Source organism: Arvicanthis niloticus, chromosome 4 (genome assembly GCF_011762505.2).
Source record: "Arvicanthis niloticus isolate mArvNil1 chromosome 4, mArvNil1.pat.X, whole genome shotgun sequence".
Taxonomy (NCBI): domain Eukaryota; kingdom Metazoa; phylum Chordata; class Mammalia; order Rodentia; family Muridae; genus Arvicanthis; species Arvicanthis niloticus.
In genome coordinates, this window is record NC_047661.1 from 14,644,305 (window position 1) to 14,661,112 (window position 16,808).

At 41.8% G+C, this 16,808-nt stretch overlaps 1 protein-coding gene across 1 annotated transcript; it reads left to right on the forward strand.

Annotated features, from left to right (window-relative positions):
- The first annotated feature begins 208 nt into the window (after positions 1 to 208).
- On the forward strand, positions 209 to 16,078 carry Eif5a2 (eukaryotic translation initiation factor 5A2). The gene is made up of 5 exons (XM_034500591.2): positions 209 to 321; positions 923 to 1,125; positions 1,653 to 1,757; positions 11,007 to 11,138; positions 11,695 to 16,078. The coding sequence occupies exons 2-5, from the start codon at positions 961 to 963 to the stop codon at positions 11,752 to 11,754; spliced, it is 462 nt and encodes a 153-aa protein (XP_034356482.1). The 5' UTR covers positions 209 to 321; positions 923 to 960; the 3' UTR covers positions 11,755 to 16,078.
- Positions 16,079 to 16,808: the final 730 nt, after the last annotated feature.

Below are 16,808 nucleotides of genomic sequence, written 5' to 3' on the forward strand. Positions count from 1 at the left end.
GACTGCAGGGAGCTCTGCACGCCGGAAGTGCACTAATCCGCAGCACGTGGGGTTGCCAGGGCGAGCTTCACGTGACTGGGCGGGACCTCGGGAAGCCTCGAGCCAATGGGAGGTCTGGAGGCGGGGCCTGTGGCGCGCCCCGGCCTATCCCGGAAGTGTGGCCGCGGCGGGGCGGGACCGGGCGGGGCGGGCCGGGGCGGGGAGCCGGGTGTGGGAAGCGTGGCGGCCCCGCCCCGTCTCCTGGACCAGCCGCGGCCGCCAGCGCCGCCGCAGCCGCAGGGACCGGCGGACGCAGCAAAGGCGTGCGGTGCGGGCCGGAAGGTGAAGACCTGGGGCCGGGCCGGCGGGGCGGGGGATGCAGCTGGTGATGCTGGGGTCCCGGCCAGGGGTGGAGCCGAGATGCTTGGAAACTAGAAGGCGGGCGAGCGCGGGACCGCCTGGGCTCGGGCCCTCGCCGCTGGGCCGAACCGGGATGCCAGGGCGGCGCCGCTGCGGGTCCTAGGCGCGCTGAGGGCCAGGTGCAGCCGGCCGGGTGCCCGAGTCCCAGTCTTCCCCAGACCTGCGGCCTGGCTGATGCCTTGGTAGCGGGGATGGGGCGGAGGGAGGCGCCGGGCCCCGCATCCCGGCGCACGAAGGTCGTGGGCACTTCTTGTGGTGGGGTGGTGGGGACTGGACCTTCCGGCCCAGCGCTGGTGTCGCCTTCACTCTCAAGCGAGCTCTTCTGCGGCTTCCCTCCCCACCTCCCACCAAGGGCTGGAAAAGTTTTCAGAGGCCTGAATGGGAAAGTATACACCACACAGAGTGGGTGTCCTATAAATGCAAAAATAACGGGCTAGTGATGGTCTGCTTGTTACCTGTCTTCAAGATGAGACATACCCCTGCCTGCATGCCCGTTATTAAAAAGCAAACAAACTTTTCACAGAGTTCCCTCAGAAAAACCACACATCTCCCCAGCCCACCATGGCAGACGAAATTGATTTCACTACTGGAGACGCTGGGGCTTCCAGCACTTATCCTATGCAGTGCTCAGCCCTGCGCAAAAACGGCTTCGTGGTGCTCAAAGGGCGACCATGCAAAATCGTGGAGATGTCAACTTCCAAGACTGGGAAGCATGGCCATGCCAAGGTAGGCCCTTCCAGGTCATCCTTTGGCTTCACCGATAAGATCATTTGTATTCCATTCTGCATCATGAGATGCATGAGATATATCCATTCTATATTTAAAATAACTTTTTTTTCTTCCTTCAGTCTCTTGAATGATCAGGCATTACTCTCAATTAAGCTGTCCCTTAATTGGGCCCTTAGAATGTTTCATTAACTGGAAACTAAAACTTTTTTAATCCTGATGGTCTAAAACATCATCTTTAGTTGAAACAAGCCTGTTCTTGTAATTCTAAGAGACTTGGTTTTCACTTTCTGTGGAATTGAAGTGCTGACATGTGTAGTTTCGAGTTTTGAGGCCATGAAACTGTTCAGGTTTGGGGTACTTACTGAATCTCAGTTCTGTGCCACTGCAACTTTTTTAAAGAAAGTAAGATGACCTTGGAAAGAGATGAAAGGATCGGTTACTATCAGTGTTAGGATTGTGCTCCCATGTAGGATGATATAGCTGACAGAGATTAAACCTGTCTCCTGTTGTTCTTCCTCTGTCAGGTACACCTTGTTGGAATTGACATTTTCACTGGCAAAAAATATGAAGATATTTGTCCTTCCACTCACAACATGGATGTTCCAAATATTAAGAGAAATGATTATCAAGTAAGTACTGATTTCCTTAACAGTGTTTCAGAAGTGTGTAAACACCCTCTTTGGTAGTAGTTTGATAAGACTTGAGAGTAGTTTTATAGAGTATATTCCTTACCAATTACTAGACTCCACTCATACAGATTAGAGAAATGGTGTTTTGTTCTGTTCTGTTGTTGTTAATATTCGGCGCCTTTCTTGTTGTGAAATAGGGGATTATATATTTCAGGCTGGCCTTGAACTCACTATTCATCCAAGGATCATCTTCAGTTTCTGACCCTCCTACCTCTGTCTGTGAGTGCTGAGATTATAGGTTGCATCTTCATGCCTGGCTATCCTGTACTGGAGGTCAAAACCAGGGCTTTGCGCATGCTTTAGACGAGCAACCTACAGTTGTGCTCCATGTCCAGCCTCTAGTTCTGCCTTTTAAAAATGCTGTGTTGGACCAGTGAGTTGGCTTTAGTTAGTAAAGGCACTTTCTGTGAAGCCTGACTCTGGAGCTCAATTCCAGAAGGCTCTCTCCTGTTCTCCACATGTGAGCTGGGAAACACACATACCCACATACATACATTCACTAGACACATAAGTGTAAGTAAGAATTTTAAATGTAGTATCCAGAGGCAGGGGAATCAGAAAGACTTAAGGATTTAAGTAATCAACTGCATTCACTCAATGACTTTCTTTAATGCTATCCATGTGTAAACATATTTTTCTAGTTTTAATTATGTGAATTATTTTATATTTTCACAGTAACACTTATGAATGTTTTCTGTACAGATTTAGAATATTTTGATAGTTATATCACCAAAGGAAGTGACATTTTGGATCAAGTAGATCTGGGCTTGCTTGGGATCTGGTTCTGACACTTTCTAGCTAGATGGTCTTTTACAAAGTGTGTGTCTTCTCTAAACCACAGTGATGTGGGTGGGGTGAGAGAGTGTGTGCCCATAGGAAGCTGTGCATAGCAGCAAGTACTTTGTTCTGCTTTGCATTTCCTATATGAAAATCCTATTTTCATTCTTAGATCATTGGCTGTAGATGTGGCACATTGTAGGTGCTCAGTAAACACTAGTTTAACAAATACACCTTTATTCAGTGTAGCGGTGTGTGAGATTAACATGTCAGATTAAGGCTAGGTATAAAATTTACTTTGGCCAAAATGGGTTTCTTTTCTCATCCTGCTTTGTGAGATCTTTGAAATCTCAGTATTCATTATATCCAGTAGTTTTTATTCCATGTTTCTACCTGTTGGGTACTTCAGTAGGCTACACCAGCAGTTCACATGATAATGTTACCAAATTAACAAACCATTGGATTGAAGCTTAAAATTTAACATCAGAGGACTAACTTGGTTTGGAGTTTATTTGGGTACTTAGTAAGGTCCCAGCATACTCAACTCCTGTGCAGAAGTGACGCACACACAGTGTAATAACAATACCAAGCCACATATTAGCCTTGGGCAGAAGGAGAATCAGTAATTGTGGTCCTATCTCCATCTCAGATTCTTGTTTTGTCATGTGAATTTTGCATTCTCATTTTTAAGTTTACCTTGAAGTGTTCTGTGGTTGAGGTGATTGGGTGCCTCCTCAAGCATGCACCAAGAAGGTGCCTTGATAGTTTCTCCTAGTCTCACCCTAGAAGTCTACATGGCAGAGCGGATAGCCAAGGATGGTGTTGGTCAGGCTGCTGGATCTAGGTCTGTACTTTGGGACTCAGTATGGTGTGACCTCAGTTGGCAAGTCACTTGACCTCTCTTGTCTCTTTTACTTGATAAAATTGAAAAGTGAAATCAAACCTCTCGCAGGTTTGTTCTGAGGCTCAGTGGGCACTTTGGACATAGGAAGAACTCAGGACCTCAGCTTCCCTGTTATAAAATTGCCAGCAGATATTTATTTCTGGTCACTCATTTAAAAACTTAGTTCTGTGAGCCTTCTAGTTTATTTATTATGCACTGGTGATCTTCACTCTTCTATCCATGTGCCTTTGTTAAATCCCAGTTCTGTTATTATCTGGCTAAGTGCAGTTCTTTTGAATCTACTGAATTCAATATTTTGAGTGCCAGTTTGGCAGCTAGCCAAAGTGGATTGTGAACATCTATTCATTTTAATCATTTAAAAAATAAAAGAATTGGGAGAAAAACATGTTAATATTTACAGACGTAATTTGCGTATTCTTAAAATAAGTTCAGGATACAAGAAAGTCTGTCTCCTGACTCCCATTCCAAGATTGGCTCGGATTACAATTGCTAATTTTCATTAGTTTTCTAAAAAGAAGTTATAATTGTCTGGGGCTCTGTGGTGGCAGAAAATAGATCCCAGATCCTTTGAGGGTGTTCCCAATTTGTTAAATGTAGGAATATCTTGTTTGGCTTCCTTTTTGGAATCATATTTTTAAAAACTGTCTGCACTGTTGTACACTCCACTCTAAATTAAATATTTTCTGGATTTGCTGTACTTTTATCTGTCATTTAAAGACCATTCCTCATAGGGAAAGCTGCATAGCACAGGAAATATAAAGTACATGTAATAGCTCTTCAGGTGATCAGTGGGTTGCCAGAGCTAGGACTTTTAAATCCAAATTATACATTTATTTCACTTCGTATATTTGTGTGCCTGCGTGTACACATACACATGCATGCATACCACATACACATGTGGAAGTCAGACTGTACATGTGTTTGTGTGTGTGTGTGTGTGTGTGTGTGCACGTGCACCCATGGGCACACATACACATGAAGGTCAAACACTTAATGTATGTGTGTACCTGCATGTACACACACATGTGGAGGAGGTTAGAGGCCAATCCCCAGGAGTCAGTTCTCACTCCGAGGGATGTGAGTCCTAGGGATGTAAGGTGGGACATCAGCCCTGTAGGCAAGCACCTTTACCCCCTGAGCCATCTCACAGACTCCGTGCTGCAAGTTAAAATAATAGTAATAAAGTATTGATGCTGTGATTTCCCTGTGCTTTGAAGCCTTTTTATCATTTTAATGTGTTTGTGAATATCTCATGTTCTTCATGGAACCACTCTTTCTCTGGGAATGGAAACCACCGTACGAGAAGAGCCCAGCGTTTAGGGAGAAGCAGCAAATGTGCTACAGAGTCGTTAGGGATGACGATGAAAAAGCCATGTTGGGTTGCTATGTCAGTATGTTCTGCTTACAGGGAAAAGAGCAGCATGTAATACACTGTAACCTGTGATACAGAACCCTAGGCCCACAAGCCATTACCCAGCAGGTGCCATGAATGAGTCTTCAGGGTCAGCCCAGTAGGGAGTCTGTGCAGAGGTGGGGTTCATGAACCGTTGACTTCTCAGTGCAGCATCTCACTGTCTCATTACTTTGCCTGTAGCCAAGTATTTTACCCAGAAAGTATGAGGTGCTGTAACAGAGACGAGGCATACTCTAAACCCTGGTGGAATTTTAGCAGAAACACCACAGGCCGGAAGAGCAAAGCCATGTGCAGACTGAGTTTACCGCAAGAAGTGTAGCTCCCTGCTTCTGCAGTGTTATCAGGAACTAGCTGTTCCCACTGGGCAAAGCCGCCACATCAGGGACCCTGTATCATTCCTTTCTGTGAAGCTTAGTGCTCTGTCAGCCTTAGTGAGAGAAAGCTGTGTCATTAAGCTGTTGAGGCAGCAATAACAAAAAGTTGAATGTCATTTTCCACTTTTTATCTAATTGAGAGCCTCAGATATATAGCTGGCACCCACCCCTGGACTTCTGCTAACATTTGGGGAGGGCTGTGCACATACTACTACCCTAGACCTCACTGACAGTTTCTGTAGCTTGGTTTTCCAGCGTCCTTGACTTTGCAACCCAGCTCTTGACTCTTTGCCCATATTCAGTAGAAATGCACACAGTACAAGTTTCTCCACCCCCACTATTTTTCACAGCCCTCTCTGCATGGTCCCTCGTATTATGCGTGGCCATTAGCAACCATTCTTGTTTTTACAGTCAACTCATTAGGGAGAATACTCCATCAAAACACTGGTGTAAGCACCAGGGGAGAAGTGGTCAGTGTGGGAGAAAGTGCTTTCTGAGTCTAAGCCGTTTATCAAGCTGCTGGTGCTTTAGGACCCACTCACATCATTTCATGCATGTTCCCTCCACGTGCTGATGGCATGTATTGTGCACACTCAACATAGTGACTTGCTGGGTCTGATGTTGTCTTATTATTTAGATGATATAATAATGTTCAAGAACTCACTGTTCCAGGGACCAGGAACTTCTGGGAAGCATCTGAGGGTTGCCAGGGGAAGAAGACAGATGTTGCTGGGCGGTGGTGGTGCACGCCTTTAATCCCAGCACTTGGGAGGCAGAGGCAGGTGGATTTCTGAGTTCAAGGCCAGCCTGGTCTACAGAGTGAGTTCCAGGACAGCCAGGGCTATACAGAGAAACCCTGTCTCAAAAAACAAAAACAAGAAAGAAAGAAAGAGAAGGAAAGGGAAGGGAAGCGAAGGGAAGGGAGGGGAAGGGAGGGAAAGGGAGGAGAAGGGAAGGGAGAGGAAGGGAAGGGAGAGGAGACAGATGTTGACAGAAAGAAGTCTTACCATGCATAGTGATGGCTGCTTGTTTTGGAATAAAATGTGAAGCCCAAATTCAGAAGCTGGGGCTAAGGAAGCACTCGTAGTGATAATCTTCCCCTGCCATCTATAGTATATTAATAATACAAGCAGAGGCAAAAGGGAAAAAAAAAGCACCCTTCCCATAATCTCTGTCTCTATATTCTTCTTACTCTGGGCACATCACTGGCAGGACCTGTAGCTACTCATGCCCCCTGCACCCTTTCTGCATCTTTTCTTTCTCAGCCCACTGTGCCTCCCAGCTTTTTACAATCCTGCATCCTTTTTTCCCATCCATCTTACTGTTTGACTTTGTTCTGGTACCATGGTAGCAGTCAGTTCTTCCTCCACCATGAAGGTTCCAGGAATCAAACAAAGGCTTCTGTAGCAAGCACTTTTTTGTTTGGTTGGTTGGTTTTGTTTTGTTTTTTGTTTTTTGTTTTTCAAGACAGGGTTTCTCTGTGTAGCCCTGGCTGTCCTAGAACTCACTCTGTAGACCAGGCTGGTGAGAATTTTCTAAGTTTCAAAATCCTATATACACATTAACCAGGTGCAATACTTATCAATATATGACAAATCTTGCCTTATCTGTATCCCACTCCTTTGAAAAACATTTTACTTATTCTTTGGTAATGTCATAGACTAATGCAATGGAGTTAGATGCTCTCCACTCCCTTATCTCCAATTCCTCCTAGGCCAACCCCTCTCACAGCTCTTCCCAACTTCACATCGATAGATAGATAGATAGATAGATAGATAGATAGATAGATAGATAGATAGATAGATGGATAATTGATAGATTAATAGATATATATACAATTATATTAGTGCTGCCATATGCACATGGCATAGGGCACCATCCACAGGAATATGGGAAACCAACCAAGGTCCACCCTGCTTAAGAAAACTGACTTGCTTTTCCCTAGTGGCCATCAACTGGCTTCTCAGTTGGAGGTGGGGCCTCGTACGTTCTTTCCCTCTTCGTGTTGGAGTGTTGATGGCTTGATCATGTGCAAGTCTTTCGCAGGCAACCAGAGCCACTGTGAGTCCATGAGTACAAGGCTCTTTCTGCCCAGATGATACTATTTCACACAGCAATCATCCCAGACATCCGGCTCTTAGTCTTTTCTTCCTCTTCTGTAATATTGCCTTTTTGTTGTGACTGTTTGTTTTTGAGACAGGATCTCTTCAGGTACTAAGGTTAGCCTTGAACTCACAAGCCTCTTGCTACCTCCCAGGTGCCAGGATTAAAGGCATGTGCTACTATGCTGGCCCGTATCCCACATTTGGTATTTCCCATATGTTCTCCTCTTGATTATTTTGAAGCAAATCTCAGATACTTAGCATTTTACCTATATGTTATTACATATTTCTAAAGGCTAAGGACTGAGCAAAGCCAGACACACTTTCAGACCTGAAGCAGTTGTTAGTTCCTGGAGAGAGCCTGCCGTTCTCACAGCTTGCTAACTGTTCTGGGTTCCTGGCGCTGACTTACAGTGTAGTAAACTAAGGCAGGGCCTGACTGAGGTCTACACGGTGAAGTTGCTGTATAGGGCTCTGGAGTCTGTGTTCTCTCACATGCACCAAGTTCTCTTCTCTCCCCCTCCATCCCCGTTACCTGCTTGTAGTGTTTGAATGAAGGCACTGGATCATTTGTTCTGTAGACTTGCAGTAGTCTAGATGTTACTAACTCCATGGTTTTCTCTGTGTACTGTCCTGGAACTTGCTCTGTAGACCAAGCGGGCCTCAAACTCAGACCCACCTCCCTCTGTCTCCTGGGTGCTGGGTTTGAGGGGTCAAGGGCATACACCCACACCCACACCCGTAGAATCGTACTTCTTTCTGTAAGGTTGTTATACACATATCATCTTTGCCTCATTCCATTAACTTAAAGGAAAGAAAGAGTGATCATGATAGACACTCCTCCATTTCCTTGAGAGCCAGACTGCTGCTATGGAAACTCTTCATCCACTGCTCTGTTTTTACCTTGAGGACCTGCATTATATCACCTGAGTACATCCTCTTGCATGAGTATATACGTACATACATACAAGGAAGCCAGAATAAATACTTCCCTCTGCCTTTCATTATCAAAGATTTTAATATTTAAAAAAAAACATTTATCTGTGTGTACGCATGTGCATGCACATACATGTGTGCACAGAGGGCCACATACATATACTGTGATGTAACTGTTGAGGTCAGGAAAACATAAGGGAGTTCTTTCTCCTTCTACTATGTAAATCCTGGACATTAAACTCAAATTGCCATCCTTGGCAGCAAGTTCCTTTAACCACTGAGGCATCTCACCCTCACCCGTTACCAGTTCTGAGATGACCTGTTCTCAGTACCCACTGAAGTTGACCAATAAATTGATATTTTACTATGAACTCAGGCAACAACACACTTGAGTTTCAGTACATTTTTTTTTGTTATCCATATTGATTTTGGGGTTGTTTTGTTACTGGCCAATGGGAGCTCAGTCATGCTAATTCCTGAGTCCTTTGGAATGTACCTAATTCATGGTCTTGGTAGTTCCTCATCCTCTAGTAAACAGCTCCCAGGTTCCCACTCTGGATGTGAAATTGCCTGTTTTCCAAGTAGCCCTCCATTATTTTAGTAAGACTTTTCAGTAAAGAAAAGATGCTACATTCTAGTTCCCTGCTGCTCAGGAGTCTGGGAAGGCTGTGAGGAAAGATAGAATGTTGCACAAACCATACTTGAGATTTAACAGAAGCACCATTGGCTATGTCCTTCTTTTAAGAGCAAGAGTTATATTTAGACTGTAAAGATCTTGCAGGTACCACCCCTAGCAGCCAGCTAAGTTAAAAGTTAGTGTCACCGTTAGTGGGATAGATATTCTGAGGACACATCATTTAGATAGTATTTCTGCCAAAAGACACATTACATGAGTTATAAGGCAACAACACAGATCCAGACTGAGAGGCATTTTGTTAACCAAATGAGTGTCAATGCCTTGAAAGACAGGATGATCAAACTGCTCCACGTAAAAGAAAGCGCAATGCACATGACAGCACTAAGCCACAGTGTCATCCAGGAACAGATTAGAACAGCTGGAACATTTGGAAATGGATAACAGCTTAGTTTGAGAAGTTACAAAGAGTGTGTCCTCATTCTTGGGGTAAGTACACTGTAGAATTTATATCTGAAAATTGTGGTCAGTGAAGTGGTGCGGATGGGGATGGCGGAGCACCTGGACACTCCTCCTGCATGGTCTGCTGCCTTCTAATCACTCTGGTTAGAGACATCAGGGCCCATGGCTCATTCCTTTTATGTGTGCCAGCAGCAGATAATCTTAGAGATGAATGGCTTTTGCAAAGTCTCTCAGGCTTGCAGGCACACTGATGGTGGGGACTTGCTGTTCTCCTTCCTAAAATAACAGAGTTGTGTCAAGGGGCTGGAGACACAGCTCAGCAGTTAAGAGCAGGGACAGCTATTCTGCAGGACCTAAATTTGATTCCCAACACCCTGCCTGTAACTCCATCTTGAGAGGATCTAGGCACTTCAATCTCTGCAATCTGCACAGATACAGACACAGATGCACACAACTACACACAAATAGAAAAACTAATTTTTTAAGCATTATATCAAAATATGCTTTCTACAGGTTAGATCATGACTGGGTTTGTTTCATCAATACCATGAGATAAAGTCATGTTAAAAGTGTGTCATACTACCCCTCCCTGAGGGTCTATAGATGGTCACTGGGCACTAGTAGAGAGAGAGAGAGACATTTACTTCTGTCATATAGCCACTGAGAAGGTGCCCAGGGTCCTGTAAAAAACCTCTTCCCCACACTTCCATAAGCAATTCTAATGAAACTTGCCAGGTCACCAAGAAATAAAAAAGACAAAAAGAGAAGAGGCACTAATGAGATCAGTTGCAGAGGAGAGATCAAGAGATGGTAGTGTGGGTAAATAATAACAAAATATTTACTATCTATAAGTATTAGATAGATAGATAGATACATACATACATACATGCATAGAATCTATATATACTATATATGGAAATGTTTTTAAAAATCTGTTAGCAGTGGCCTGAAGACCAAAAGTTTCTACTTCACTTTGCTTGTAACCAAATTATAAAATACATCATTTTAATAGTGAAAAACAAATGTATGCCCACTAACAAGAAAATTTGCACATTATATTTATGCACATGTGTGGTGTTAAGAGGCAGATAGGTCTATATTTTCTGACTTGGAAATTTTCTAAAGCATTTAAAAACTTACTGAAATACATGATTTTTCTTAAGAATAGCTATGTGTATCGTGTGTGTGAATATAAATACCTTGGCAATGCAGAGAGTGAGGAGGCTGGTACCAGGAAGTGAGTTACACATCTCTGCTAGGTGTATTCCTATCCTCCTGAATTTTTCCTGTTTGTTTGTTTGTTTGTTTTTGTTTTGTTTTTTGTTTTTTTGTTTGTTTGAAACAGAGTCTCACTATTTAGTTCTGGCTTTCTGGCTTAGAGATTTCAGTGTAGACTAGGCCAGCCTCTGCATCCCTAATGCCAGTACTAAAGGCTTAAGCTGTGTTAGCGTTTTTAAATGCCACAAATCTGTTAGCATATTGCTGTGTTCTCATCCAAACTAATGTATGTTGCAGTTGAGCTGTGTAAACATCACAACAAGGTGGATGTGATCTAATCAGTATGCGCCTGTAATTTCTTCTAATAGCTCATATGCATTCAGGATGGCTACCTTTCCCTGCTGACAGAAACTGGCGAAGTCCGTGAGGATCTTAAGCTGCCAGAAGGTGAACTGGGCAAAGAAATAGAAGGGAAATATAATGCAGGTGAAGATGTACAGGTAAGGCCTATGGTGGGCTGTGTCTTAGAACCATTGCAGAAACCGCAGGCCCTGAACAAGTTAGCATGAAAGACTATGAGAGACTTTAGCTTCCCGGTGCCCCTCTGCTATGAATGGGCTTTTTCTCTGTGCCTTGTTGTATGTGTGCTTCTTCACCTTCAATAAAAGGAATTTTTTGTCTAGTCACATGTACAAACACAACAATAATATAATATAGATTTCGAAAACTGAACTGTAACTTCAAACCACTGCTGAAATGTTGAAAGGATCTCCACACTCTTAAAGACCTGTGACGAGAGAAAGCACCAAGCTTGGGAGGTGCTGTTGGTTGGTTGGTTGGTTGGTTGGTTGGTTGGTTGGTTGGTTTTCTTTCTTCTGGATTGACAGGGAACTCCATATTGTTTTGGAGATAGAAAGGCAGACTGGGAGGAGAATTTCTGTGGATTATACCTTTCGAAATTCAACATAAAAGGTTTACAAGTATACAGTATTTCCTGTGCACCTCTTTCCTGTGTATGACCTCCTGAGTAACTCTGCCTACCCTTTCTCCTCCTAGGTGTCTGTCATGTGCGCCATGAGTGAAGAATATGCTGTAGCCATAAAGCCCTGCAAATAGGCAGGACCATTGGCACAAGCAAGTCTACTGCTGGGTCTGGATCTAGTTGTCCCAAAGCTATGGCCTTCATAAGCAACCTCATGTTTGTTGTTATGTTTTAGTTTTAAAAATGTGCTGGCTTAGGTTTGCAGGCAGTAAGTTTAAATGACTATACCAAGATGTATAATTTTATAAGTATCTTTCCTATAACACTCCTGTGGTTTTCATCATGTGACCATAAGAAACAAATACAACAGCTTCAGTAAATGTCACTTGTCTAAGCAAATCACTCCTGAACTTAAGTGGTTAACAAACCAGGGTTTTAAATCAGCAATGTAGGATCTCGTGGAATGGAAGTATCATGCATTTCATTTAAATTGCTTTATACTGATTTTAGACTTAATATCTAGAATTCATAGATTATAAAGTAGTCTGTGTAGCAAACACACATCTTGAAACTAAACTCTTGTTATCAAAAAATGTCATTCTCTTGGTGGCCGGGCATCCCATGTGTTACCTTCATCATGTTTTTCTGTGCCAGATGGGTGATGACAGACCTACATAGTGGTTTTGGTTGATGTCGAGAACAGAACTGCTGAGTAAGTCTGAGCAAGTCCTCCAAGCGGTGAAGAAGACACAGGGTCGGAGGCAAAGCGGGGGTTAACGCTGGAGCTTTTATTTAAGACCTTTTAATCAGCACACGAAGTACAGGAGCTCTGGTTGTATTTTTGCTTTTGGCTATGTCCCCAGCCTCTGCCTCAGCACAGGAGTGACCTTTGCAGAGACGCCCACTACTTCCAGCCATAATGTCTAAGTGGTCATGATGTTGGTAATCCAGCCCTTCCAGCAAATTTTTAAGTAGTTTGTTTTCAGCGTTAGACTAAAATTAGGAATTTTAAAGTTGCTTTGGAATCCTTGACTTTAAATTGATTTTTTAAATGTATGTACACTTTTCCAAAGTAAAATAGGAGTAAACTATGGAAGGAAGATTACCTTATTTGAAAATTATTTTAAGTGTGTATATACTTTTATTCTCCTGTGACTTAATTCTATTACTGATGTGAAATACAACGAGGAAAGGCTTCTGTGACTTGGATTATTTTAGTGTGTTGTAGATAATGCCCCTCTGTTTCTGCTTAGAATTTTGGATCATGTGTAAATTGTGTCTAAAATTGTAGACATAGCTGTGGGCGTGGTGAGGAAGAGACGAAGTCACAATTGTGGCATTGGAGTGCAGCTTAGAGCAAAATCCTTCTCCGTGACACCTTGATTCTCTGATGCTGGCTCTCCGGCCCCTTTCTCATGTCTGGACCCTTTGTTTCCATCTAGAAAAAATGTGTGACAATGTAACTCATCTAATCAGCAACTTGAAATAGCATTATAAATGGAAGGCCCCAAGATTTTAGTTGCTTAATTTATGCAGTTTTAAATCTTGTCTTGTTATCAAAAAGTATCATTCTCTTTTTGATAACAAGAAAGACCAATCCAGAGATGGAACAAGATCCCGTAAGAGAAGTGCCAGGAAAGCACAAGAATGTGAAGTTGTAGCCAGTTGACTTTAGTGTGACCCTTTAGCTTTTGCCCATGCAAAGCACAATTAGGAACTAGGCTGAATTCTTCCCAGGTATCTACTCTATCCCTCTTTAGATTTCTGCTCTTGGGATGTACCTTGGTGGGACTGATTGACATGGTACCCACAGGAATTCCAGGAAGTCATTTCTCTCTGCTATCTTCTGGTCATTGTCTGGCCAATAAGTAGCCACACTGGTGTTTTGATTTCGTATTTCTTCAGGAGAAGCATGCCCTACCCTTCCTAACTTATCAAACCTCACAGGCACCTCTATTTCTCATTGTAGTATATGCATATAAATTAGAGCAATGTGCCTCTGGCTCCACACCTTGAATGGCGAAAGCTACTTAGGCCTAAGTATTTCATTTGAAATATTATATAAGTGTACATAATCCAACATGTAACTATAGATTTTAAAGATACAGAACTGTTTATTTTAATGTAAGTCAGGAGATGTTTCTCTTAAAGCAAAATATTTCATTGAGTAAAGCTTTATAAATTATATTAAAGGGAAGCAGGGAATATGTATTTTTTAACAGAAAAAAAGAAATTACTTCTTTTGACATCAAAGAAATGCTAACAGTTGACTGCTAGTATTTGTCGTACATGTAGCAGATCTCCAGTCTCACGGGCACCATGTCGAGAACGGAGGTCACTGAGACATCACCATGCATTTGTGTCTACACATTTCTTTCTTTCTTTGCCATTTAGACAGTATTAACAGGCTGAGCATTTTTGTTTGAATAACAGCTTAATTTCTATCGTGAAGATTTTGCCACACTGGTACACTTATGTGCCCTCTGACCTAGGTCAGACCCTTTTGGCTTTGACTTGGCCTTTGCATCCTTGATGCCCCCTGGGGGGCTGCCAGTCACGAAGTGGTTACCTAGCTCTTGACTCTGTTCCCCTTCGTAGTACAGATTTCTATACCAGTGCTTTATATCAGTGACCGAAACACTTGCAGCCAGATGTGATATCTTCAAGAGAACATGCTGCAATGCCATGTTTAGAAAATTTGGGGGCACATGTTTTTCATTAGCGCACAGTGTGAGAGTGTGTATAAATACACATAGCTTTGTTCATTTCTCAAAGTCTTTTCAACTATTAAATGTACTGTAGTCGGGTAGTGCCTCAAATGTTGGTTTGATTTTTGTTGTTTTTTTTATTGTTTTTTTACTTTTAAAGCTGCTCAATTAGATTGTATCTAGTTGAGCTGGAATTCAAACACACTGTTCTCAGGGCTGTTTGTGCTAGGAGCTAAAGTGTCATTATTTTAAAGAGAGCTGCCTGCAGATATATTGCAAGTTTTTCCCAAGTCATACTACTGTAATACATGCAAATAACAATTCTTAGTATGAAATATTTAAGCTATCTGGTACGCATTTTTAAAATAGGAGCATTAGTGGCAGCTGTACTGGAATCTTGCCGTATTGTTTACTTTAGCATAAAATCCCAGGGGTCTTACTGTGGAACCCTGTCCTTGGTGATGTATCTGACAGCATGCTTTTGGAGCTGGACATTGATACAGTGGTTCTCAGACACATTCAAGAACAGACAGGAAATTCCTAACTCTTTTGGGTATCTTAAAATGTTTACATGCTGAATTCACACTTGCTATGAGAAACTATGGATGTCTAGTATAAGATCAAAGTTATCAAGGCATAGTTCCATGAACAGTATATTATACTGATAGGAACTTTTAAATCTTCTAGTATTTAAGTGTAATATTTCATAGTTCTCAAGCTCTTTTTCTGTTAATGTTTCAATGATTAAGAGGTAACAAAGACTTTTTTTAAATCTATGGTAGACAAATCTTAAAATTGAATCTATTAACTTAAATCTGTGAAATGTGTTCTCTGAATTGGACAAGCAACATTATTATTTGATTGTAGAAGGAACATTGGGACTTAACTTACGGAGCACAGATGTTCTGTGGAAACAGGGTTTGAAGTCACTATGTAATTTAATTTTTCCATTAACCCAAACACCAACATAACTACCAAGTGATGTCACACACCTGAAAAGAGCTGTAAATATCTACTACATGCATATGTTTTCTTCATGTGAAGGACGCATCATAGGGCAGTGCACACAAGGCCATCACCTGTTGTAAATGTACTTATTGCCAAAGTTCTCCATCACTACTCTTCACGCTTAAAACAGGCCTGCACCTATGGCACAGTAGCAAAGGAGATTCTTCCATGCATATGACGTTCTTAGAAACCAGCTGGTGGGATTTGGTTCATCTTAGTTGAAACTGTACTTTTAAAAACACTGGATACTAAACTATTCAGCAATGACTGGAGAGCCTGTAAGGGATTGTGGCTGTGCCCTTTCTTAAGCTGATTCCTTATCGTGGTTAATCTACTACAGGTGAGCAGTCATCATTATTACAAAGACTACTTCACATTACTAGCTCTAAACCAGGATTTAAAAAATAACTATTTCCCTATTCTCATGTATCCTTACCCCACTCCCTAGAAGAAAACAGATCAAATGGCATTGTCTAATCCGGTGGCACTTTGTTAGTGTTATTTTTGTCTTAAATATAGGATTTCTTGAATTTACTTGCAAATGTTTTGTTAAAACTTTAAAATTGTAAGATCTGACTATTATAATTGTGTGTTTTACATTTTAAAAGTAAGTAAACATTGAATGTTAAATCTCGGCTATACTAAAATATCCTTACCAATGATAACACTTTGTTACCTTAAACTATATGTCTGTTAACTTCATGTTATATTAAATGAAAATAAACTTAAAAGTGCACAATTATTATATGTGTATGTTATTAAAATATTTTTATACTACAAAATTGTATTCACTATATCTAGAGCTTCTAAAAGAAAGTCTTCTGTTTTTATTACTTCCTTACTTCTGTTTTTATTACTTCATATACTTACTTTCAGTGTACTGCCTTTATGGCTAAGAATAGTAATTTGTTGAGTTCCAGGTTAGGTATGAACTTGTCTTCCTTTCAAATTCTGAATTTTCTTGCTAGACAGGCATTGTAGTGCACAAGAAGTTGTGACAGGAGGGGATTTCTAAGTTGGAGGCCAACCTGAGCTGTGTAGCAAAGCCCTGACTCAAAAATAGACTGTAGGCTGGACAGAACCATTGCAATCATGTTCACAGCCAGAGTCACTGGACCAACCCTCCAGAGAACTGATCGCATCAACTGTAACTCATGGAAGAAGTACACACAGGACCAGCCTCTTTACTGCTGAACTATATTGATATTTTCTAGAAGAGGGAAAAATCATTGTCTACTTTGTGCACGCTACTGAGCCTACTAGTCTCCAACTTAAACTGGCCCTGGTTAAACTCAGTGAAGAAACCTGAACATAAGGAAAGGGGTAGGAAAGTTGGAAGGCAGGATCATGGGACATGAGAGTACTCAGTATGTGTTATGTATATATGTCACATCATCAGATCATTTTCACTGCAAATATATATATAAACCTAAAAAGGATGCTTTTGTTTGATCTTAGGTTTTTTTTTTTTT